Consider the following 26806-nt stretch of genomic DNA (forward strand, 5'->3'; position numbering starts at 1 on the left):
ATCATGCAATGTTAAGTAATTTAACACATTTCATCACCCTAATCATAACACACATTCAGTAACGGCACATCAACTCAAACATCATACTCAACATCAACATAAAGCACACGTATAATCTCAATTCATACTCAACACCAACATAAAACACACGTATAATATTGGAATACATCCATTCATATTATACGCCATACATACATTATGCAATGAGACTCCATGCATGCGGTACCGACTATTCGTGAACATATAGTTCAACTTCACCGACCAAATCCAGGTACGGCTACCAAGCTCACTAGTCCCACTCATTTGAGACCTAGTGACTCACATCACTAATTCCTCACCATGGGAATTGTAACACCCCGAATTAAATAAGAGGATTATTTAATTAAGTTAATAATATATTTAATAATTTAATTAAATAAATTGAATTATTGGATTATTATTATTATTATTATTATTTGGAATAATAATTAGTGGAAAATATATAAGTTGGAATAAGAGAAAAAGGGTTCATTGTTGGTAAAGAGTTTTCACGTGAAACAGAGAAGCGGCTGAAAGGTGAAAAGTGGAGAAAGAGCAAAGGTTGAAGAACGGAAACGCTTGAAGCTTAGAGACTGCCGGATTATCTCAGGTAAGGGGGGTTTATCGTCGTTTAATGGGTATTATAGATTAACATGTCATGGGTAGTGAGAAACCGTTGAATTGACCCTAATTGGGATTGTTGAATGCTGAAAGATTGTGATGAATAAACTGAGTTTAAGCTGTAATTGAGTCCGTAATTGTGTGAGTCGTGTTTCCCCGAACGTGTAGCTTTTTACGGAAATTGAATCGGAGGTCCGGAAGTCCTCCAACGGCGGAAAATGCGGAAACTCTGCATTCTGCCTTGTGTTAGCGCAGGAACTGCTGTTTTGTCTGCGTTAACCGGTTAACCCAGGGTGTTAACCGGTTAACACTGTTGTAATTTGTGAAAATGTGCTGTTTTGCCTGCGTTAACCGGTTAACCCAGGGCATTAACCGGTTAACACTGTTGCGTTTTGCCAGAAAATGTATTTTTGTCCTGCGTTAACCGGTTAACCCAGGGCGTTAACCGGTTAACACTGTTGGAAATTAGAAAAATTGGTATTTTAATGTTGTGAACGTAATTGGTGATTGGCCTATTTTAGTTGATTGTGAGGAATAATTTTGTTGGGTTTATGTTATGAAATGTTGATCCAAATATGTGGATCAGTTGTGTTAAAGTTGTTGAAAATACTGAGTTGGAGGCTTGATGAGCCAAAGTTGATTATAAGTTGATTTTTGTTGAAAACGTTGTTGTGTTGATGTTATTATTATATTGTTGACAGTTTAAAGTCGTGTATGCCATGTACATTCATATGCATTAAGTCGGAGCTTTGCTCACACCACGTTGGCCTGGATTGGCAAAATTTTAAGTTGAAAGTTGAAGGCTTATGCCTTGATGCCCACTAAAATGGCAATGATTTTAAGTTGGGAGTTTTACTCCGAATGGTACCACATGCATGACGAGTCGAGTCTCATTAGAGTTGCATTCTGTTGGTTTGTTGTATGTGTATCAGTGGTATTGATCTTGAGTATGTATATGAGTTGTGCTGATATTGGGTGATTAATGAGTTAAATTACTTAACATAACATGATAATTTATAATGTTTGTTACATCGATTGAGGAACTCACCCTTACAATTATTTTTCAGGTAACGAGCAATGAGTTGAGTAGAAGCTAGTGCTTGGAGTCTAGTGTAGTCACCGTAGTAGGTCATGCTCTGATAGATGTAACATCGGGACGGGATGTTTTAATTGTTTATTATCGGTTGTTGGACCATTTTTCATGTAATACGTTATATGTTTGTGGAATGGTTGAGTTGATTTATATCCGCTGCGAATTGTGCAAAAATGTTATTTTGATTAAATAATGAGCATGACAGTTATTATGTTGTTAAGTGTTGTGTGACACCCTTGGTGCATAATTACTCTGATTGATATGTGTTATTTTAATTAAATATTTGGGGTATTTTAGAAGGGTGTTACATTAGTGGTATCAGAGCAGGTCGGTCTGTCCGGCCAGTTGTCGTGTCGTTACTGTCTAACAATTGTGTAATTGTTACTAGTCTAACTTTTAAGTTGTGTTGTAGTGATAAGTTGAAATGGCTGGAAGGAATGACGCTGCAATGGCTGCCGCAATGCAAGCAATGGCACAAGCGGTGCAGAACTTGCCAAATGCTGGTGGTGATGCTGGATCACGTAGCTTGGCGACTTTTCAGAGAGAGAATCCGCCGGTGTTTAAAGGGAAGCATGATCCAGATGCAGCCTTGGGATGGTTGAAAGAGATTGAGAGAATCTTCCGTGTTATGGATTGCACTCCAGCTCAGAAGGTTCGGTATGGTACTCACATGCTAGCAGTCGAAGCTGATGACTGGTGGCTAGAGACTCACGAGAGGTTGGCCGTGGCAGGTGAAGACATTACTTGGGATGTATTCCGTAGGGAATTTCTGAGAAAGTATTATCCGGAAGATGTCCGTGGTAAGAAGGAAATTGAGTTCCTTGAGCTGAAGCAAGGAAACATGTCTGTCACTGATTATGCTGCGAAATTTGTGGAGCTGTCCAAATTTTATCCTCATTACACTGGTGCTGGTGCTGAATTTTCAAAGTGCATCAAGTTCGAGAACGGATTGCGCTCTGAAATTAAGAAGGCTGTTGGGTATCAGAAGATACGCATTTTTACTGAACTGGTTGATAGCTGCAGGATATTTGAGGAGGACAATAATGCTCATTACAAGATTGTCAGTGACCGCAAGGGAAAGCAGCATCAAAACCGTGGCAAGCCGTATGATGCTCCAGCGGGAAAAGGGAAACAAGGAGCTGCTCCGGCTCAGAGGACTAGTAGGGGAGGTGCTCCTGCTGGTATAGTTTGCTTCAAATGTGGTCAGGCTGGTCATAAGAGTAATGTATGCACTGCTGAAGTAAAGAGGTGTTTTCGCTGTGGTAAGACTGGTCATGCAATGGCTGATTGCAAGCACAAGGAAATGATTTGTTTTAATTGTGGCGAAGAAGGGCATATTGGAAGTCAGTGTCAGAAGCCAAAGAAATCTCAGACTGGGAAGGTGTTCGCATTGACCGGAACTCAAACCTCCTGTGAGGACAGACTTATCCGAGGTACATGTTTCATAAATGGTACTCCTTTAATTACTATTATTGATACCGGTGCTACCCACTGTTTTATTTCTGCTAACTGTGCTCGAAGACTGGGTTTAAAATTGTCCGCTTTGGATGGTGAATTGATTGTTGAGACCCCAGCTAAGGGATCAGTAACTACTTCTTTGGTATGTTTAAAATGTCCTTTGTCGATCTTCGATAAAGATTTCTATGTTGATTTAGTATGTTTGCAGTTGGATGGGATGGATGTAATTCTTGGTATGAACTGGTTAGAGTATAATTATGTTCATATAAATTGTCATCATAAGTCGGTGAGGTTTTCCACTCCTGAAGAGGAAGGAGTTGACTTATTACCTTTCAGAGGATTGCGAAAATTGATGAAAGAGGGAGCTCAGATGTTTTCTTTGATGGCGACGTTGTCGGTTGAAAGTAAAGCTAAGATAGAGGAACTGTTAGTGGTGAAAGAATTCCCTGAAGTTTTTCCTGATGAAATTCCTAGTGTGCCGCCAGAGAGGGAAGTTGAATTTACTATTGATCTGGTACCTGGTACTAGGCCTGTTTCGATGGCACCGTATAGAATGTCGGCATCGGAATTGTATGAATTAAAGAAGCAATTGGAAGACTTACTTGAGAAGAAGTTTATAAGACCAAGTGTGTCGCCGTGGGGAGCTCCAGTGTTGCTAGTAAAGAAGAAAGAGGGTAGTATGAGGCTTTGTATTGATTATAGACAATTGAATAAAGTAACGATCAAGAATAAGTATCCACTACCGAGGATAGATGATTTGATGGACCAATTAGTGGGTGCTTGTGTGTTCAGTAAAATTGATTTGAGATCGGGCTATCATCAGATTAGAGTGAAAGATGAAGACATCCAGAAGACAGCGTTCAGAACTCGGTATGGACATTATGAGTATTCTGTGATGCCTTTCGGTGTGACTAATGCGCCGGGAGTATTTATGGAATACATGAATCGTATTTTCCATACTTATCTGGATCATTTTGTGGTAGTATTTATTGATGATATTTTGATTTACTCTAAGTCCGAAGGAGAGCACCAGGAACATTTGAGATTAGTATTGGAGGTTTTGAAAGATAAGAAATTGTATGCGAAGTTGTCCAAGTGTGAGTTTTGGTTAAGAGAAGTCAGTTTTCTCGGCCATGTAATTTCAGGAAAAGGTATTGCTGTAGATCCTTCCAAGGTAGAAGCTGTATTGCAATGGGAAACTCCTAAGTCGGTTACCGAGATTAGAAGCTTTTTGGGATTAGCTGGATATTATAGAAGATTTATTGAAGGATTTTCTAAGTTAGCACTCCCGTTGACTAAATTAACTTGCAAAGGTAAGGCTTTCGTGTGGGATGTTCAGTGCGAAGAGAGTTTTAATGAATTAAAGAGGAGATTGACGTCGGCGCCGGTTTTGACTTTGCCAAATCCGGGGGAACCGTTTATAATTTACTGTGATGCTTCGTTGATGGGTTTGGGAGGTGTGCTCATGCAAAATAATAAAGTAATTGCTTATGCGTCGCGACAGTTGAGAATTCATGAAAAGAACTATCCTACGCATGATCTTGAACTTGCTGCTGTAGTGTTTGCGCTAAAACTTTGGAGGCATTACCTTTATGGTTCCAGATTCGAAGTTTTCAGCGATCATAAAAGTTTAAAGTATCTATTTGATCAGAAAGAGCTGAACATGAGACAACGTAGGTGGTTCGAATTGCTTAAGGATTATGATTTCGGTTTGAATTATCATCCAGGAAAAGCAAATGTTGTGGCCGATGCTTTAAGTAGAAAGACCTTGCATGTGTCAGCAATGATGATTAAGGAGTTGGAATTAATTGAGCAATTTCGGGATATGAGTTTGGTTTGCGAAGTAACACCGCAGAGTGTGATGCTAGGAATGCTAAAGATTAATAATGATTTTATGGATAGTATCCGAGAGGCACAGAAATTGGATGTGAAATTAGTAGATATCCTTAATCGTTGTGGTCAATCAGAGAAAAGTGACTTTACGGTTGATGCGAGAGGTGTGTTGAAATTAGGGGAAAGAATTTGTATTCCTGACGACGCAATTTTGAAGAGAAGTATTCTAGAGGAGGGTCATAGAAGCAGCTTGAGTATTCATCCAGGAGCTACTAAAATGTATCAGGATTTAAAGAAATTATTTTGGTGGCCCGGAATGAAAGAAGATGTGGCTCGTTTTGTGTATGCGTGCTTAACTTGTCAGAAGTCGAAGATTGAGCATCAGAAGCCTGCTGGGTTGATGCAACCGTTGGAAGTTCCAGAATGGAAATGGGATAGCATTTCTATGGACTTTGTAACGGGGCTGCCTGCTACCTTACGAGGGCATGATTCGATTTGGGTGATCGTTGATAGGCTCACGAAGTCGGCTCACTTCATACCTATTAACATCACTTACCCAATTGCGAAGTTGGCAGAGATTTACATCCGAGTAGTTGTAAAGTTGCATGGTGTTCCTCTGTGTATTGTGTCGGACAGAGATCCGAGGTTTACATCGGGATTTTGGAAAAGTTTGCAAGATTCGTTGGGATCTAAGTTGAGGTTGAGTTCGGCATATCATCCTCAAACTGATGGCCAAACTGAGAGAACTATTCAGTCATTGGAAGATTTACTGAGGGCTTGTGTTCTTGAACAAGGAGGTTCGTGGGACACTTATCTTCCATTGATCGAGTTCACATACAATAATAGTTACCATTCTAGTATCGGAATGGCGCCTTTTGAAGCATTATATGGTCGTAGATGTAGAACTCCGTTGTGTTGGCACGAATCTGGTGAGAGTGTAGTACTTGGACCAGAGTTAGTTCGAGAAACTACCGAGAAAGTGAAGTTTATCCGGGAGAAGATGAAAGCTTCTCAGAGTAGGCAGAAGAGTTACCATGACAAGCGGAAGAAGGATTTAGAATTTTAAGCTGGTGACCATGTGTTTTTGAGAGTCACGCCTGTGACCGGTGTTGGGAGGGCTTTGAAGTCTAAAAAGCTCACTCCTCGCTTCATTGGTCCGTATCAAATCTTAGAACGAGTTGGAAGAGTTGCTTATCGGATGGCATTACCACCTAATCTTTCGAATTTGCATGATGTATTCCATGTGTCGCAGCTTCGGAAGTATATCTCAGATCCGTCTCATGTGGTTAGTATGGATGATGTGCAAGTGCGAGATAATTTAACAGTAGAGACAAAGCCTGTACGAGTTGAAGATCGGGAAACAAAGACTCTTCGAGGAAAAGAGATTGTGTTGGTTAAAGTCGTTTGGTTGGGAGCTGCGGGCGAAAGCATGACATGGGAACTTGAGAGTCGGATGAAGGAGTCTTATCCAGAGTTATTTGCTTGAGGTATGTTTTCGAGGACGAAAACTCTTTTAGTAGGGGAGAGTTGTAACACCCCGAATTAAATAAGAGGATTATTTAATTAAGTTAATAATATATTTAATAATTTAATTAAATAAATTGAATTATTGGATTATTATTATTATTATTATTATTATTTGGAATAATAATTAGTGGAAAATATATAAGTTGGAATAAGAGAAAAAGGGTTCATTGTTGGTAAAGAGTTTTCACGTGAAACAGAGAAGCGGCTGAAAGGTGAAAAGTGGAGAAAGAGCAAAGGTTGAAGAACGGAAACGCTTGAAGCTTAGAGACTGCCGGATTATCTCAGGTAAGGGGGGTTTATCGTCGTTTAATGGGTATTATAGATTAACATGTCATGGGTAGTGAGAAACCGTTGAATTGACCCTAATTGGGATTGTTGAATGCTGAAAGATTGTGATGAATAAACTGAGTTTAAGCTGTAATTGAGTCCGTAATTGTGTGAGTCGTGTTTCCCCGAACGTGTAGCTTTTTACGGAAATTGAATCGGAGGTCCGGAAGTCCTCCAACGGCGGAAAATGCGGAAACTCTGCATTCTGCCTTGTGTTAGCGCAGGAACTGCTGTTTTGTCTGCGTTAACCGGTTAACCCAGGGTGTTAACCGGTTAACACTGTTGTAATTTGTGAAAATGTGCTGTTTTGCCTGCGTTAACCGGTTAACCCAGGGCGTTAACCGGTTAACACTGTTGCGTTTTGCCAGAAAATGTATTTTTGTCCTGCGTTAACCGGTTAACCCAGGGCGTTAACCGGTTAACACTGTTGGAAATTAGAAAAATTGGTATTTTAATGTTGTGAACGTAATTGGTGATTGGCCTATTTTAGTTGATTGTGAGGAATAATTTTGTTGGGTTTATGTTATGAAATGTTGATCCAAATATGTGGATCAGTTGTGTTAAAGTTGTTGAAAATACTGAGTTGGAGGCTTGATGAGCCAAAGTTGATTATAAGTTGATTTTTGTTGAAAACGTTGTTGTGTTGATGTTATTATTATATTGTTGACAGTTTAAAGTCGTGTATGCCATGTACATTCATATGCATTAAGTCGGAGCTTTGCTCACACCACGTTGGCCTGGATTGGCAAAATTTTAAATTGAAAGTTGAAGGCTTATGCCTTGATGCCCACTAAAATGGCAATGATTTTAAGTTGGGAGTTTTACTCCGAATGGTACCACATGCATGACGAGTCGAGTCTCATTAGAGTTGCATTCTGTTGGTTTGTTGTATGTGTATCAGTGGTATTGATCTTGAGTATGTATATGAGTTGTGCTGATATTGGGTGATTAATGAGTTAAATTACTTAACATAACATGATAATTTATAATGTTTGTTACATCGATTGAGGAACTCACCCTTACAATTATTTTTCAGGTAACGAGCAATGAGTTGAGTAGAAGCTAGTGCTTGGAGTCTAGTGTAGTCACCGTAGTAGGTCATGCTCTGATAGATGTAACATCGGGACGGGATGTTTTAATTGTTTATTATCGGTTGTTGGACCATTTTTCATGTAATACGTTATATGTTTGTGGAATGGTTGAGTTGATTTATATCCGCTGCGAATTGTGCAAAAATGTTATTTTGATTAAATAATGAGCATGACAGTTATTATGTTGTTAAGTGTTGTGTGACACCCTTGGTGCATAATTACTCTGATTGATATGTGTTATTTTAATTAAATATTTGGGGTATTTTAGAAGGGTGTTACAGGAATTAGCTACCACCCCAAGGGCCATGCTATGCACGCTAATCACCTAGCATGCAAATATCAACAACAGTCCAAAATGACTAACATCACTAATTCCTCACCATGGGGATTAGCTACCACCATAAAGGCCACATTATGCTATGCCAAATCACCTAGCATGCAACATCAACAACAATCCACAATGGACATATGCTCACACTCTAAGCCATAAAACAGTCCATCCACAATTACATACATAATATATACATTCACAACATTATGCATATTTTCACACATCATCAGCATATTTATCACATAATCATATCATGTCATGCCAAATAATTCAATCACAGTATTAGCACACTCTACTAATATCTATCCTACTCAAAACAACGGGAAATAATCCCTACTATATCACACACCGATATAGGCCAATCACCAATTATGTTCACAACATTAAAATATCAATTTTTCCAATTTCCAACAGTGTTAACCGGTTAACGCCCTGGGTTAACCGGTTAACGCAGGACAGAACACGCTTCCTGGCCAATTTTAACAGTGTTAACCGGTTAACGCCCTGGGTTAACCGGTTAACGCACACAGAACAACAATTTTCACAAATCACAACAGTGTTAACCGGTTAACGCCCTGGGTTAACCGGTTAACGCAAGCAAAACAGCAATACTTCCCAATTCCTAACAGTGTTAACCGGTTAACGCCCTGGGTTAACCGGTTAATGCAAGACAGAAAGCTGTTCCTGCGCTAACACGAAGCAGAATGCAGAATTCTCCGCATTTTCCGCCGTTGGAGGACTTCCGGACCTCCGATTCCGATTCCGTAAAAAGCTATACGTTCGGGAAGTCACTACCCATCCAATTACAGATTCAATTACAGCTCTAACACAACTTATCCAACACAATTTTTCAGCATTCAACATCCCAATTAGGGTCAATTCAACGGTTTATCACTACCCATTACATGTTAACCCATAATACCCATTAAACGACGATAAACCCCCCTTACCTGAGTTAATCCGGTGAATATTTTAGCCTCAAGCTCTTCTCTTCTCCAACCTTCTTCCTCTTGCTCTGCCTCTTTGCCCTTTTCCTCTTTTTGAGCCGCTTCTCTGTTTTCACGTGAAAACTCTTTTTACCAAAATGGAACTCTTTTTCTTATTTCCAACTTATATATATTTTCCAATAATTATTATTCCAATAATAACAATAATAATAATCCAATAATTCCAATTATTTAATTAAATTAATAAATATAATATTAACTTAAATTAAATAATTATCTTATTTTTATCGGGGTGTTACAGGAACCAATACTACTTTCTGTGCATCCTGATGAGGTCGTATCAACTGAAGATGTGACATCTTATAATACCACTCCCATTATCTAGTGTCAACATCATGTGAGGTGCTAACCACATATGTTAGACCGACCACCTTGATCATGCTGAAATGGTATCCAACCCATCAACATCAAGTGTGTTGTCATCAAGAGGTCGAGGTTGTATGTATTGCCTAAATACAAACTGGTGTATAAACTTGTCAGGCAAGTATGGAACCACTGTGCCACCCCATTTCAAACAAACTCGTAAAGGCATATATCATCCTATACTTTATCTTGTATGTGACTCTCAAATGGAAGCCATATGACATCAATATGTATCAACTCGTCCAACACATTCCTCATCTCATCAACCTTCTTTTCCCATTTACGTATATGTTCATCTCATCGCCCAGGGAAGTCCATTACGGCTAGTTACAATTCGAGACTCTCCTCTCTTACCAATAGTTAGAAAATACTCGTGAATTCAATATTGTTACAACCTCAATATTATCAATTAAAATAATTAAAAATAATGAAAATAAATAAAAATAAATACATTTAGTATAGTGGCATATCCCCCGAGTTGCTTGTAGGTAAATATATAAGCATCTCCTAAATATCTCTATAGCATGACCAATGCAGTTGCGCCACATCTATATCTATCACATTATGATAGGTTCCTAAGTAGTGGTAGACATATTACCTCTACAAGATTAAACATCTTATCGGCAAAAATAGTGCAACCAACTAACATCATCATATATGCTCTGGCAGCACATTCATATTGATCATCAGCTCAATGACGCACAAATGAAGTGTTAATCCACTCTAGCTTACAATATGGACCCTTACAAGTATGAACCCCTTATATTGCCTCATATATGGTCACTCCTAACAAGTCAATATCAATAGAAACATCACCTTCTTTAGTGATACTCGGTGGGGGTCCTAGAAATTACCTTTAATCATAAGGTAAAGTAAATAATAAACATCATTCAAAATAATAGTCATCTCACCAAATGACATGAAAGGACGACATCTTTAGATGCCATCTTTATGCGAATGTTGATACTATGTTTTGGTCAATCCTACTCAAAATGGTTCTCTGAAGTGAAGATAGACCAAAATCATTTAACCAACCCTGAATCACAGGTGGGGGATATAGTGAAACACACTCTAATAACTTACTTCCATGTCTTACAATCTTTAGTTTTTTCTTCGGAAATCTCTCCTAAAAAAATATAAAATATAAAATATAAATTACAAATAATAATTAAAATTAAAGATTATCCTAAATAGATTTCTTGAGTTTTACTTACCCCGCCGTACCATAAATGATGAGCAACATGTTGCTCGTACCGTACAAGAAGAGACGTGTTGTACAACTCTCTAGGAAACTGAAGTGGCTGCTCCATAGGTGCACCTACATGCACTTTCTTTATATTCGTTGCCACTTAAGCTCCTTGTCCTACGCCTCCACGAGGAATAATTTTATCTTCATTTCCTTGATGAGGCGACACTAGTAAGAAAACATTTTTAAACAACTTTGAAACAAAAAAATGAATTCCCAGACAACGTGACCAAAAGACATTCGGTGAAGGAAAATATGTGGATCAGATGTCTTATATTCGAGTTCTCCTATGGGTTAAAATTTTGGAAATAAGATAGGTTAACTTACTCATAAGTCCTCTGGGTGTATTTGTGTGGATCAGATAACTTGAGTTTAAGACCTTCATGGTTTTTTACGTGGATCAGATAAATTGAGTGCAAGATCTTTGAGTGTTATATAATATATTTGATTTAAATGATTTAGTTAAATAAATGATAATCGATAACTAATTAAATTAACTATGATTTAATTTGATTAATATTTTATTTTATTTAGTTAAAGGAGTTTAATCAAATATAAATAATATTGGGCTTATTTTAGAAAAAGAAAATATAAGAGTGTTAGGGTTCTAGTAGCTCTCTCTATAAATAGAGAGGTTTTACCCCTATGAAATCTATTTATCATATTTTCTCCAAAAATGGTCAGCACCGTTCCACTTTGTACTCGCGTTGACTTTGTAGAGATGGTGATATTTTTCGCGTTCGTCATCAATGTTAAAGCATGTTTTAAGAGGTATTCTTATAGTCTTAACTTATTTTTTATTTGTGATTAATGATTTAATCAATACGCATATATCAAGATTGTTCTACAAATATGATTAAAAAATTTAAATCTTATTCTATTTAGGATCTAGAAATAGAATGATGATCATAAGTGATGGTGGTTCTGAGCTTCTGGCACAGTGGAAAGGGGGAACCTACAAGGTTATCACTCTAATGCTCAAGTCAGCATGTGCGAAAGAAGAGTGCATTCAAATTATGTTTGAAACTTCTTACCTGAATTTGGCATTTTCTCTTTATACAATAGATAAATGGAATAACAAACTCAGTATTTGTTATGAGTGAATTGCACAAAGTCGTTAAATGCACTTGCAGTTGAGATCTTTGTGATCATAAGGATGAGAATTCCCAGTGTGATAAGAAAATTCAGGAAGGATTAATGTTCCCTCAGCATGGTAGGCCAAGGTCGATATGGTCGGCCCGGAACAATCGTCCTCAAGCATGTGCTTGTGCTCGACAAGGCATGTATTTGTTACTTCAACTTCAGCTACCGACCACTCTCACCTTTATATTTGGAAGAGCAAAAGAAAATGTTCCAGTCCCTTGGGATTCGTGCATTTAATGTTATATGCTTCAAACGTCCTTTCAGAAGTGCCATCATTATGATTCTTGGGAATCGAAATACTTGAGTGTTGCGTGTAAGTAACTTGTCGTGTTCGATGTAGTCTATTTCCTCTTACATGTTAGAATAGATTCCTCGAAGATTCAGCGTTGCTTCCTTTAGGTCATTTTCCCACGTTTACTGGTTATCTTCTTCTTTTGTGTGTTTCATTTTCTTGCATTCAAAAAGTTAGTGCATTATGGGTAAAGAATCACATAAGAGTGCTAGCAAATCTCAAAAGAGTGCTCCATATTCTTGGGTGGATTTCTTTTACTATTCCACTATTTCTGTTTTCGCCAAGAATGGGAGTCTTGATAGAGCCTTTCTTGATTTTGGTTTGTCATATGATTGGGGTGCTTTGACTCCCACTAAGGATGAAATAATATGAAACAAGTATGGAGATTTCATCATTCTTTTTTACGAGTGTACTTTCTTAGTTATGGGTCTTCACTTGCCTTTTATTGCTTTTGAGATAGAAGTCCTAAAGCATCTAACGATGGCTCCTTCACAACTTCATCCTAAAAGTTGGGAGGATGTGAAGGTCTACCAACTTTAAAACCAATACTTGAAAGGAAAGCTTTTTATGAACCTTTTTCTTTTATCTCTTTAAATGTCGTTGTGATCTTGTGGCTCAGATGGGGGCAGAGGGTTAATTTCTTTGGATTCGGCCATGTGTGGCTTTGGGCCTCTTCTTGAGCTACAAACTTTTGAATATTGGGTCTTTCTAGTCACCCTTATCGCCCCAGAAGCTCATGTTACGATTTGTGCATTTGGGGACGTTGTGGTGGAAGATGTGTCGAGCTATTTCCCAAGTATTTACTGAAAGTCGCTTTCTTATGGGGAATAATATATATGTATACAAGAGGAGGACTTCACTTAAAATAATTTGTACCAAAAGAAACAGTTGATGAGCTTTATTAGTAACTTGGGTTACTTCGCGGATGGCACCCCCACAAAAGAGGTCGACTGGAAATGCTTGCAGTGCCTCATAGACGTTTAATTATCAATGGAGGCCCATTATCGGGAAGAAAGAAAAGTCATCTTTGGTAATTTTTGGAAACTCTTGGATTCTTTGTCTTTGGATATATCTATTTGTGACATATTTGTTTTGGCATTGGTTGTGTGTATATTGGATGAGGGATGAAGTACAACTTCGACTCATAAAGTGGGGATGATGGTCATTAGGGACTGAAGTTAGTTTGAACATTCTTCGGAGATTTCGTCAGTATGTCGGGTCTTCATATCCATCCATTACTGATGGGGTCGAACTCTCGTTTCTCTAAAAACCACCAGAATCCTATTATGGAAGAGGATTTCACGTATTTGGTTAATATATATGGGTTTGTCCTGAAGCAAGAACTGGATACTCTATCTCGGTACACCTGAAGTGCCGTTGTCGCTTTAGCCCTCAGTGGAGCTGGCTGTTGGGAAGCTCTTTGGTCTGACCAGCACCATGCTGAGAAGCAACGACTAGAGGAGAGTGTTTTCATTCTGAAGCTTCAGAGGGATATGTACCTCTAGGAAATACATATAGCTCATACCTTTCTTATTGATATAAATGATATTTTTCCTGTCCCTCTCTCTCTCTCTCTCTCTCTCTCTCTCTCTCTCTTATGTCAAGTGATTCATCTGGTGAGGGTCTTGGCGAGGAAAAACAGAACTTTAGCTGATGCTCAGGGAAATTTATCGTCTGCTCAAACGGATTTAGAGTCCCCGCGCCTTTAAAACACTTCTCTGACTTAATAGCTTTTTTAATGTACGAGCGCCAGCCTTTGGGGTAATCTCGCAGTCATTTGAGAATGCTTTACAGTAAGTTGATCATTTTTAGCATCCTTTGCTTATCTCTAGGGAGAGGATATGGCCATATCAGATACTCAAAGATGGAGAGATCATCTCTCTGATGGAATAACCATACCCATAATACTTTTGTATGTATTGTATATGCAATATTCATGTATTGGAAGAATATATGTGCATATACTATCATTTGTGGAATGAAATTATTTTTTACCTGTTTAAGGTGTATTCGTATGATCTTGAGTGCAAGGCTTTGTACGTATATTTATATGATCCTAAGTGCAAGACTCTGGATTTTATGTGAACGTGGGAGTTATTCCCTCGAAGTTTATTTGACGTCACAAGGGATGATCTTGGCCAAGGATCGGTTCCCCTTCCTTTTACTAGATGAAAACTCGGTCTAGGGTAGACATGTGGCCAACCCGCAACAACCTCTAGAGTGTCTATCTACTAGATAAGGATGGACCATTATTAGTTATGGGGATTTAATTGTTGTGGTTGGACGTGCAAAGTATCTGCAACAACACCCTTAACTTTTGGCGGGGGATTGACTGGTTTAGCCTGACGTGCAAAGCGTCTTCGAGAGCACCTCTGACTTTTGGTGGGGAATTGATTGCTTTAGTCAGACGTGAAAAGTGTCTCCAGTAGCATCCCTGAATCTTAGAGTGTGCTTTCTTTTACGGAGAAATTGATTGTTTTAGTCAGACGTGCAAAGCATCTTCGACAGCACCCCGAATTTCTTTATGATGGGTCTAGATCTCGTTGGTCGTACCTCTGATTTACTATTAATACGCACAACCAGAAAGAAACAAACATATCATAAATCGACATGTTTCATTCATAATTGAAAACAACTCATGTATATGAGAATGGAGGTTATACAAAAATGATATTTAATATAGAACAAGAAAGAAAGGATAACCATGAGGGTTAGTCGCTGCTTATTTTACTTAGTTTTCTCCTTATGGTTTAGCCACATTTTGGTGGGCATACATTCATGTCTCGGAGTTGGCCAATCATGGATGCTACATTGATCTCCACAGGTACACCCTCTCCTTGATCTCGCTGAAGCGTTTGGTATATTATTTTTGCGCATTTAAGATCAACATTGGTGATGGGCGATTCTCCCCATAGGTTATGATATTTGAGTTTGAGATGGACCAGAGAGGCTACTATATCCATCATGAAACCGAAAGGTCGTCCCAAAATACAGTTGTAAGCACTATTGTAAAGAACAACAAGGAATTGCAAATTGACTTCCCAGGCATCCTTCTCGGCTCCCACTTATACCGTTGACTATATGTATCCCCATGGACAGGTGGTTGTCCAGTTAAATGCCTACAAATCCGAGCCTTCATATAGCCACAAGCTTCCCCTTTCGAGATTCATCTTTCCGAAAAGCTTTGAGTACATTATGTCATAGAAACTACCACCATCAATCAATATCTGGGAGATGGCAAACTACCTGATAACGGTTATGATTATTGTAACACCCTGATTTAATTATTCGCTTATTTAATTATTTATTTAATTTAATTGTATAATTTATTTAAATAATTATTTTTGTGAATATATGACATGTTTGGCCGTTAATGGTATTTGTGGTATTTTGTGTTAATTAATGGGTTGTGCTAGAATTAATTAATTGATTAATTAGAAATTGGAGAGAATATGTAAAATTATGTCAATTTTTCTGAACCGAGAGAGTTAGTGGTGAGTGGAGGAGAGTTTTACTTTAGTTGGGAAAAAGCGTAATTAAGAAAAATTAAATAAAATAGTATATATTTTAAAAGCTAGAGAAAATTAGGGTTTTAGAGGTTTTTCTATCAGTACGTGAAAGCAAGGGAATTGGAGAAAAGAGCTTGGGAAGGAGTGCTAAGGCTTGAGAGAAGTGATCAATTGAAGCTTACCTTGTTGAATCTTACTGGAATTACAAGGCAGGGGAGATTCTTCATCTATAGATTCTTAATTAATAAAAAGGTATAGAGGTTTCCCTTAACCTCCAATAGAATTTTCTCTTTTTTGTTCATTGTATTGTGTGATGAATAATGTGATTGCAATTCTGTCTTTATACCATGATTTAATTGCACATTCATGTAATGTATTTTTGATGATAGTTTCATATGTTATTTGTTCATAAACATGAGTTTTGACATGAAATTAGAATTTTCAAAGTATGAATTAATTCTGGTTTTTATGGTTAAATCAATGGAATAACATGTTAGATTAATATGAATTAACATGCTATTATATGGTAATCATGTCGGTAATGTTTCTTGACTATTTAGGAGTGTTTTGAGATGTTTTGGGTGATTTTTTTCATATTCTATTAGCAGGGTGATGGGCGCCACCCGTATGACACCCTGGGCGTCATGTGTTGTGAAGCGTTGGCGCATGTTGGGCATATGACGGGGAGACCGTCATGGTCTCCAGGAGAGCATGGTCTTCCCAGGTCGTCACTGGTGTGACGTGTTAAGGGATGGGAAGGATGACAAGCGTCATCCTGGTGACGGGTCACCTGTCATCGTGTTAGAGGATGTGTTTTGACCTGTTGAGTTGGGTTTTGAGGGTTGTTTCATCGCGCAGTTGATGATTGGCTGTTGTTTGGTGTATTATGATGAATACAAGTTAATTAATTAAATTATATAACTAATTGAGTAATATTATGCATATACGTGAGTTATGTGTAATTGTGAATATGTGTGATGAAAGTACAAGTATAGTGTTATGTAGATTTTTATGCATACTTGTTGATAAGTTGATCAAACGTGTGGTTTGAGATATGAATTACTGTTGATGCATTGAATACATTTTTGGTTACAGTCAGAGTGGAGTTGTATTGCCTCTGTTACTGTTGAGTGATTATGTATAGTCAGAATAGGGTTGTACTGCATTTTTGTACGTCATACATCATGTGTGCCATTGTTGTGAAAGAGGCATGTTCGCTAGTTTAGAATGAGTACTAGTGACTAGTCCAAACCTTTATTGAGGGCTTGGAGCTCAGAGTGGGGGCTCGGGGTTCACAGAGATTTGGACTTGGTTCATATGAAGAACCAAAAGTTGAGTTGGTACCGTATGCATATAGAGTTTAGTTGTAAGTCTAGTTCATAGTGGGGACCATGACGAGTATGAGTCGAGTCATTGTTGCATTATATTGCATGATTGTGATTGGATGTTTGTGAAGTGGGTGAGATATGAATACATGATGTTGATGTGTTTCAGATATGTGGATGATTTTGTATATATGTGAATCTATCCTGAATGTTTATGCATCGTTTATTATTTGAATGTATTTTCCCCCATTTTATGTTGTTGCGTATGTGCTCCTCAAGAGTATAAATAATCAGGTACGTGAGTAAGAGCTTGAGGTTAAGGACGGTGTTGTGCCTCTTTAGTTTCTTGTCATCCAAATCAATAGTTGGAGTCGCTCTGATATGTAACACGGGGGGATCGAGTTATCCTATATTTACTTATATTGCGTATCTCTCTGTTTGATTTTATTTTGAGATGAATCATATTTAAACTAATAATGTTGTTGAGGCTTGTATGCCAAGTTTTTTTGTAATTTCGTTGCTTATCAAATGGTTTCACCTTTTAAAATTACGTGGTTTAAAATGGTTTTGGTTGTGCGAGTAACATCCTGCATTGGTGAATATTTATGTTTTATACATGTTTTATTACTTAATTATCGAGTCGGGAAGTGGGGTGTTACAATTACTAGAGGAAAATTTTCATTAGGGATGCCTCGTAACTTCTCAGAGTTCTGAAATCTCAATATAGGTCAGTCAGGAAACTTCACTGATATGGTTCCATCCTTTTTGTGGATGGTTATCATCTCGACTATATTTCGCTTCATGGTCCCTTTGAATAAGAGTTTTGTTCAGGGTGATCTTTCTGTGATAGTGGTGATATATGGGCACTTGCCTTTGATGTCCTCCTTGTTCTCACCACTGGTCACGACATCTACAGTCTTTGAGGTATATTTTCCTTTAGGCGACTCTTCCCCAGTCTCTTTTTCTCCATTTCACATTATCGGCCAACCGACCCCTCTTGATAAAAGTTTCAATGGCATCTCTCTGTTGGATGCAATCGTTAATGTTATAGTCATGACTTCTATGAAAGTGGCAGTACTTTGAATTTATGAGTCCGATGTGTTTTTTTGACGAGGTAAGGGGGTCAGATTCCACCCTTCTTGAACCTTGTGTTAACACAGTTCTGGTAGATATTCTATCAAGAAATAGTCAAAGGAGTTTACTTATTATACCATCCTTGTATACATCGGTCAGAGTCGTTCTTTTTTCGGTGGGACTTCTTCCCTGTTGAGTGGCTGGAGTTGGTATCGGTGGAGGCAGAGTTGTCGAAGCGTGTGCTCAACTTCTTTTCCAATACCATGTATGACTCATCCATGCTCGGCATCTTTTGAATGGTTCTCAGCTCCTTCCCCCTATATTCAATCCAAAGGGATGGTATTTCAGAAGGCTATTTTTGAAGATTCAACACTTAACGCATTATTGGGCTCCCTCGGCTTCAACACTAATTTACGTAAATTGGTCTATGTAAGACTTCCTGTTTTCTTTCTTACCTTGGACAACTATGCTCAAAGTGGCTTTATTCATCAGTCGCCACTTTTAGGCAGTTAAGTGTGCAAAACTTTTGTGACAAAAGTCAGTCTAGACCGACCAAGGTCAGGGCAAACAACTTGAATTTAGATGCCTCATTGACAATGTAGTAGTTCAACCGATCATTTACGAGTTGTATGTGCTCGCCGGGATCTCTCTTTTCCATTGTACTCCACTATCTTGAGCAACTTATCCATTGATTTTGGTGTTTTTCTTTCCAAAATACTGATGAATAAGGGATGCTTCAAATGAACCCTCACCTGCCGATTTTCCACTTGATTCGAGGTAGGAGTGTAACTGCCCCGGTCTTCTTCAGGGATTTAAGGAGGACTTTGATGTTTCCTGCTTCTACGATAATATCTTGATTTAGGAGCTTCGTCTTTCTTCTTTGCGGTTGGCTCCAGGATGTCAATATGATTTATTCTTGAAACGGCTTCCTAAAAGGTGTTTCCTCATGGAGGAGCATTATATAGGCTTTCTTCGAGGCGCTATAACGTTTCCTTGATCACAACTGAATTCCTCTATTGGACGATGTTATACATATTGTTCAATAGCTCGTTCGCACCTTGCAATTCAAGGTTTGCTTACAATAGATGGAGATCAGGTAAGGCTTTAGACTTCAATAATGAAGGTGGAATTGGAGGTCCAATTGGAAGCATTTTAACATTTCGTTTATATGAGGAGCTTGCACCAAATATGGATGCAATGCTACATATGTTCCACGATTTGTGATGCCTTGTGTAATGCCCCTAATTTATTTAATTGTTTTTATTTAATTATAACATTTTATAAAATTATTTGATAATTTATTTATGTGATATTTGTGTGTTTGGGGGCGTTTTATGATGTTTTAGAGTATTCTAGGGTATTTTAATAATTTAATAGTTATTAAAATATTTGGTTGAGAGCGTTAGATTTTATTTTATTATTTAAAATAACGATAATAATAACATCCCAAACTGCTTTCAGGATTACCGACTGACCCCACAAACCAACACGGGTCTTTTCAGCATGCTTTGTCCTCACTCACACGTTTTTCGGGAAACTTCCCAGAAGATCACCCATCCAAATGCTAATCCAAGTTAAGCACGCTTAACTATGGAGTTTTTATCTGTTAGGCTACCGAAAAGAAGATGCACATTGTTGGTATAGGTAGTACCAACAAATCCTTATAAGTCTTTCATTAACCATGCAGTCTCATCCCTGCACAACCTCAAGATCCCTCTCATTCCGATGTGAATTCTATTTTCCCTAGAAACCGCTAGGAGTGTCTCATTGTCATGCCTTGTGCACAGACAACCACTCCCTCTCCCTCGGGTGTAACATATAACCACACTTCGCCCTATTCGGTCTCGGATGTTACACCTTGCGGAGGAGGTGGAACAGGTTTATTGATTGCTTCCAGAGTAGTAGCGACAACTTCATGCGTAACATTGATTCGAGTGACTTTGGATCCAACCATCACTTGGAATCATAGAAGCTAGAGATCTGAATTTCGAAGAATCGAAGTTGAAATGATGCTTAATTGGATCGAACGTGATTGATCTTCGTGTTCAATTATGAATGCTCTTGATTTGGTGACCTATGGAGGTTACAAATTGATGAATTAGATAGCATACGTGAAATTATAGAAATCGTAGAAATCAGAAGTTGATTCTCACGGACGGCGCCATTGTTCCGTTCAAGAAACAAAAATGGAATGATAATCTAAAGTGATGGTAGTTATGATCTTTCGGCACAGTGGAAAGGGGGGAGGAGGAACCTGCAAGGTTAGTACTCAAATATTCAAGTCAGCATGTGAGGAACAAGAGTAAATTCAAATTGTGTTTGAAACTTGTTAACTGAATTTGGCGTATTCTCTCTATATAGTAGAGAGAGAGAGAGAGAGAATAATAAACTCGTTATTTGTTAAAAGTGAATTGCAGAGAGTCGTTGGATGCACTTAAAGTTGATATCTTTATGATCATCATGATGAGAGTTTATGTGCACTAAAAAGATTCTATAAGAACTATTGTTACCTCAGAGTGGTCGGTCGAGGTCGATATGGCCGATCCAAATAAAAACTCCTCTTAAATCCTAACATTATGATCATGAATAAAAATGAGTATTTTTAAAAACTCATAGAATTTAAGAAAAATATTAAGGTTATAATGAACAATATCCTACTACTTATTATTCAAAACTAAAAAACTTTTATAGTTCTTGAAAATGTAGAAGTTCATGAAACATGAAGCACAACTTATCATTAGAGTTAATTTCAATAAAGTATTTTTCAATAAAGGGTTTTTAAATTAAACTTAAAAAAAACTTAGAATCAAAATATGAAAGTAGACTTCTAAAATACAAGCTTGGAGATGAAAAATTCTTTCTAAAATTCTTCTATTATGTTCACTTAATCATTTTTCTTAAAGTTCTTCCCATTTTCTCCCTCCAAACTGCCAAACAACGTTTAAGAGACATGATTTGAATCAAATATGTGGGATTCAAATCATGATAGATTTCACAAAGTAATTATTTTTTTGAATAAATGATTTAAATAAGTTTATTAATGAATTCAAAACCTAATATTAAAAAAAACATTTTATGTTTGATAATGAAATCACAATAGATATTTGTAACCTAAATTAATTTTATAATTAGGTAGAATATGAAAAATATTTTACACAAAGATAACTAAACAATAATATAAATTTACATAAATAATGTAGGACTCGCGAATTATATAATTTAAATAGATTAAAAAATATCATTTATCTTTTAATCAAGAAAAATTTAACTACTCATAACGACTATAAACAAATAAATAAAAATACTGACACTTACACCCAAGACTTAGCAAAAGAGATAACTAACAACACTAGAATAGAATTGCAAAAAACTTCCTCATACTTCTTTATCAAAAACTAAGATTCTTCAAGTAATCCTCCATAAGTTTTTGTGTCTTTTGTCCTTGTATTTTTAAACCCTATAAACTTTTTTTTATGGATGCGAGTATTGGGTCTTTAGACCATATCTTATAGCCCAAAACAACTTACACTACACGGGAGAGGATTTCTTAATGCACTACATAATTGTTTTAGCCATCATGCGAAAATACATAAATGTTACTAAATTTCAGAGATGCATCTTTGGAATATTTTAACGTTAACTGAGCTTTTGGTGCGTCTGGAGATGCATCTCCGGAATATTTTAGAGGTTAATCCGCGTCAGACCCTTCTCTTTCCTCATTTCCGATTTTACTCAAACTCAACTTCAAACTCTCTCAACTTTTTTCTCTACACCAAGTTAAAACTCAATCAACAAGGCTCAAGGGAACTTCAATCAACACCTGTAACACCAGAAACAACATCAAAAACATCAATCTCTTGTAAGTTTTTTGTGTTTTGTGTAAATGAGTAGGAATCGATTATTACGATTAGAAATGAGTAAAAATAAAATTTAAGATAGTTTTGACATAGTGTATTAGAATTTTGTTGGATGAAAAGAATGATCAAAGCATGTTTTTTTGGGATTGCATGGGCTACATTCACGATATTGACGCAACTTCTGAGTTGTAGAAAATTTCGGAGATGTATCTCCGAAATTTTGCAGTGTTTTAGTTTCCCAAAATTTGGATATGAATCTCCATAATTTTATCAGTATTTTTTTATTACTTGTGGTGTTGTATACATGCACTAATTTTCTGTTTTACTTAAACTTACAGGCATAATGGCTGATAGACATGATAGACCGGGGCACGAGAGGGTTTCTTAGCACGCATCAATGCGATGGGAGAAGATTCAGCAGGCTTCGGAGGCTCTTGGTCCCTCTAGTCATGTAGAGCCATATACTTCTAGGGCGCATGCTTCTTCTCATGCCACTCCATCTTCTTCTTCTAGTAAGAGATGAGATTCATCATCTGACGTATCATTCCCTTCATCCTTCCGTAGGCGTTTGAGGTACCTGTTTCCCTAGTGCCACCTCCTACTATAGATGCTTCTGAGTATGTGCCACCTTCTACTGCTAATGCTGCTGATCCAATGTCACCTCTAGAGGGTGAGGCTACTACGGGTACTGAGCCAGAGCCATTTGGAGTAGGCCTTGTTGATTTGTTACTACTGCCTCTGTACCCAAACCATGCAGCCAGACATATTTGGGACTGAGAGGTAGCATTAGTTGGACTCATTATTTTTTATTTACGTTAATTTTAAGTGACAAATTTCTGACATTGATTATTATTTTTATAGGAGCTTGATTCGCAACAGTTTATTAACCACAAATGGAAGATTACTGGCTTTCCTCATTCGAATAAGGATTGGTTTCAGACAGTTTTTTCCTTATCTTACCTAAAGGACTTGTGTGTGGCCGATTATACTACGGCTAACCACGGGGTGCTTAATGCATTCGTGGATAGATGACACTCTGACACCTTGTCATTCCACCCCACGGTTGGTGATATATCTATCACATTCGATGATATATCGTATTTGCTACATCTTCCGATCAGAGGGAGGCTCCTAGATCATGGGAGGATTACAAAAGATAAGGCACTCATGATGATGGTAGACTATCTAGGGGATGACCTATGGGAGGCGAAGGAGGAGATGGATAGGACCAGGGGGATCATGCTAGGTTTGAATACCTGAAACAGATATATAAATATGAGATCCAGAGAGTACATCAGGCTACAAGTGATGCCAAGCAGGTGGGGCTCCACGAAGCGCATGCTATGAGAGCATAACGATTATATTTGGTTGGCACTAGCATTTTTTAGGACAAGAGTGTCACTTATACAAATGTGGTCTACCTACGGTACTTTATGGATTTTGAGCAGACCCATGAGTACAGTTGGGGGGCACTTGTTTGGTATACTTGTACTCGAAGTTGAGAGATGGTTGTATATAGAAGACGGAGTATGTCACGGGAAGCGTCACACTATAGACGCTAATAAATTATTGGTCTTTTAATGTTTCTTTGTCATTTTCATTTCATCTTTGCAAAGCCATTACTGATAATTTTATGATCCAAACTTTTCATTTTAGGTTTGGATCCTCCAACACTTCCCATGCATCTCTGGTTGGGTGAGTGTTGAGAGTTACACCGAAGATATGCCGCATGCTACTACTTTTTCCCTAATCATAGGGGACCAGGAGACTAAGCCTTTCAGAGTGTATCTTGACTATTTGGTTGCCGAGCACATGCACTTCAACAAATATGTCGATCACCGTCAGACACAGCCATTTGACGAGATAATGTTATACTCTGGATGGTTGGCCTACGGATCACGTCTCATTGCTCTTCATCTGCCTGAGTGCATCATGCGGTAGTTTGGTTACACTCGGACCATTTCCAGACACCATGTTGTCACTACTCCTCTTGCTTTGACACGTAGATAGATAAATGATATATTTGATGATTATGAGAGTCATTTGGTACCGAAGAAGGCACAAAGTATCATAGCCGTGAACGGTTGGAGCTACGTCAAAGGGTATATTAGATGGTTCTTTAGGGCGTCACATCCGTACAGTGTGCATGTTGTTCTGTGAGACCCACATAGGCCAGATCATCAGGAGATACTAGAGGAGGAGCAAACAGAATTAGATCATGATGAGGATGACTTGCCTAGATATCATGGAGATCGCACAGGCAGACATTGACAAAGGTATCTTCCCTGATGGGTCTTATGTGAGGCAAGTCATATATGTCATCATAGCGGAGGCACGGGGGCATTGATGTATCAGAGACAGTGCCGCAGGACGGGGCGATTGATGGCAGAGGAGGTAGAGGAGGCAGAGGAGGTAGAAGAGGTAGAGGAGAGGTAATCAGACATATACAGTAGTATGTTAGTATATAGCAGTAATATTATGGTCTGTATTTTATTTTGATACCATGTTATTTTATTGGTCTCGGTTGTATGAAACTTGTGACACTTATATATATATATATATATATATATATATATATATATATATATATATATATATATATATATATATATATATATATATATATATATATATATATATATATATATATATATATATATATATATATATATATATATATATATATATATATATATATATGACATTTTTATACCATCTGGAATTATGTACATCTATTTTTTATTTTCGATTATATGGTATGGTTTAAATTTGCATCTAAATACATGTAAACATAATATAACATGAAAAGTTATGTTGTGGTACGTTAGAGAGATGTTTCTCCAGAATATTCATGGAGATACATCTTCGATCCAATTCACGTGTATAATAATTTTTGAGTGTGATGTATAATATATTTTAAATTGTTACGGAGATGAATCTCTAAAATATTTTAATGTTCATTCAAAAGTTGAAACGTTTAGAGATGTATCTCTGAAATCTGAAAATATTTAAATAATTTTATATGGTGGCTAAGAAACATATAAAAATTACATTAAGAAATCTTTTACATGAAAATGCACAATGTACCGCCAAGTCTTCATGTTGAGAAGTGTATTTCTAGGCTAAATTCATGCTCATATCAATCCTCATTAACTTTTAGAGTATGAGTCCATCTTCAATCGACAACTTAAGTTGCAAGATTAAAAGTATAAAAACTAGTATTAATAATATTTCTAGTTAATGAGAGAAAATAAAAAAAACATATTGAATTAACTGTTAACTTGAACTTAAGTAAATTGGGTTATTTTATTATTTTTTTCTTTAAATACAAATTAAATTGAATTGAATAAATTCTAATTTTTAAGTAAGATGCCATCAACTTTCTTGACATCTATTAGAATTTCATCAATCTGACAAATTATATAAAGGGAGTTTTGAGGGTCCCATTTGAACTTAAAATACTTCTCAAAGGCATAGATCTCTACAAGATACTCAGTTTTTCTCTTGCTGAAAGATTCTTTTAACATTACATAAAAGGAATTGTGAATCTTTGCTAAACAAATATCCAGGTCTAGGTTTTAGAATATGTAAAACTCCGATCACCAATTCGAATTCGTTTGAAACTCAATAAGTATTTTTAAAAGGTACTCCCTCCATCTCATAAAAAGTGTCTCATTTACATTTTTTTTCCGTCTCAAAATAATTGTCTTTTTACAATATCAATGAAACATTTATTATTATTTTTCACTATCATACCCCTATTTATTAGTTTTCACTTTATTCAACCATTCTTTTAACTACAATTAATAAGGGTATTCTAGTAATTGATATTAGTTTTATCATCAAAACCAACACATTTGATCATTTTCTTAAGAACCATAAATTGTTTAAATTGAACACTTTTTATGAGACGGAGGGAGTATGACCTCAAACTTTTTCAACAAAACGACATTATCTCTTTGAAGATGAGATAAAATATATAAAGATAGGTATATAGACTAGATGTTAAAACCTTTAAGTCCATATTAATGAACAAGGGATAACTTTGTAGATTTCTATATGATGAGCCATGATGTTGGGGAGGTAGACGATCTTGAGTCCTTTTTTTTTGCGTCAGGGTCTATGAAACTCCACACGGTGTGTCACGGTGTCAGACATGTGTCCAACATGGATACACGTACTGACACACGTACGACACGCATCTGATACATTTTTAAAATGTTTAACGAAAAAATTATATTGAATCACACCGGACACAAATTCGACACCTTATTTCAAATAAAGGACACAACCAAACTCAAAAAAAAAAATCAGAATTAGAAAAAAGAACCAACTCAAAAAATTTCGAACACAGATACGACACCTTATTTTAAATAAAGAACATGGCTTAACTCAAAAAAATTCAGAATTAAAAAAAAAATACAACTCATTTTTTCAAAAAATTTTATAAAAAAAAATAGATTTTTATATTTCATATTCCACTATAAAAACAACACAATTAGGATTTTTTTTCTTTTTCATATTCCAATTTTTTCGTTGAAAGAAATTAGAGCATATATTCATTTATCCATTATTCAAAGAGATACAAGATGACACCACAACAAGGAGCACTCCCCAATATCATCAAGAGAAAACTAAAATGTGGGATATCGCCGGAGATGAGGTTGATTCATTAGATAACAGTGGATTTT

The 26806-nt window shown here is 37.0% G+C and overlaps 1 protein-coding gene across 1 annotated transcript; it reads left to right on the forward strand.

Annotated features, from left to right (window-relative positions):
* Nucleotides 1-2270: 2270 nt before the first annotated feature.
* Nucleotides 2271-3791, forward strand: LOC127074747 (uncharacterized; the record flags this gene model as incomplete). Its single annotated transcript, XM_051016092.1, has 2 exons — nt 2271-2428; nt 2495-3791. Coding segments are annotated over 2 exons (1455 nt in total), but the record flags the coding sequence as incomplete, so codon positions are not given.
* Nucleotides 3792-26806: the final 23015 nt, after the last annotated feature.

Source organism: Lathyrus oleraceus, chromosome 4 (genome assembly GCF_024323335.1).
Source record: "Lathyrus oleraceus cultivar Zhongwan6 chromosome 4, CAAS_Psat_ZW6_1.0, whole genome shotgun sequence".
In the NCBI taxonomy this organism is placed as follows: domain Eukaryota; kingdom Viridiplantae; phylum Streptophyta; class Magnoliopsida; order Fabales; family Fabaceae; genus Lathyrus; species Lathyrus oleraceus.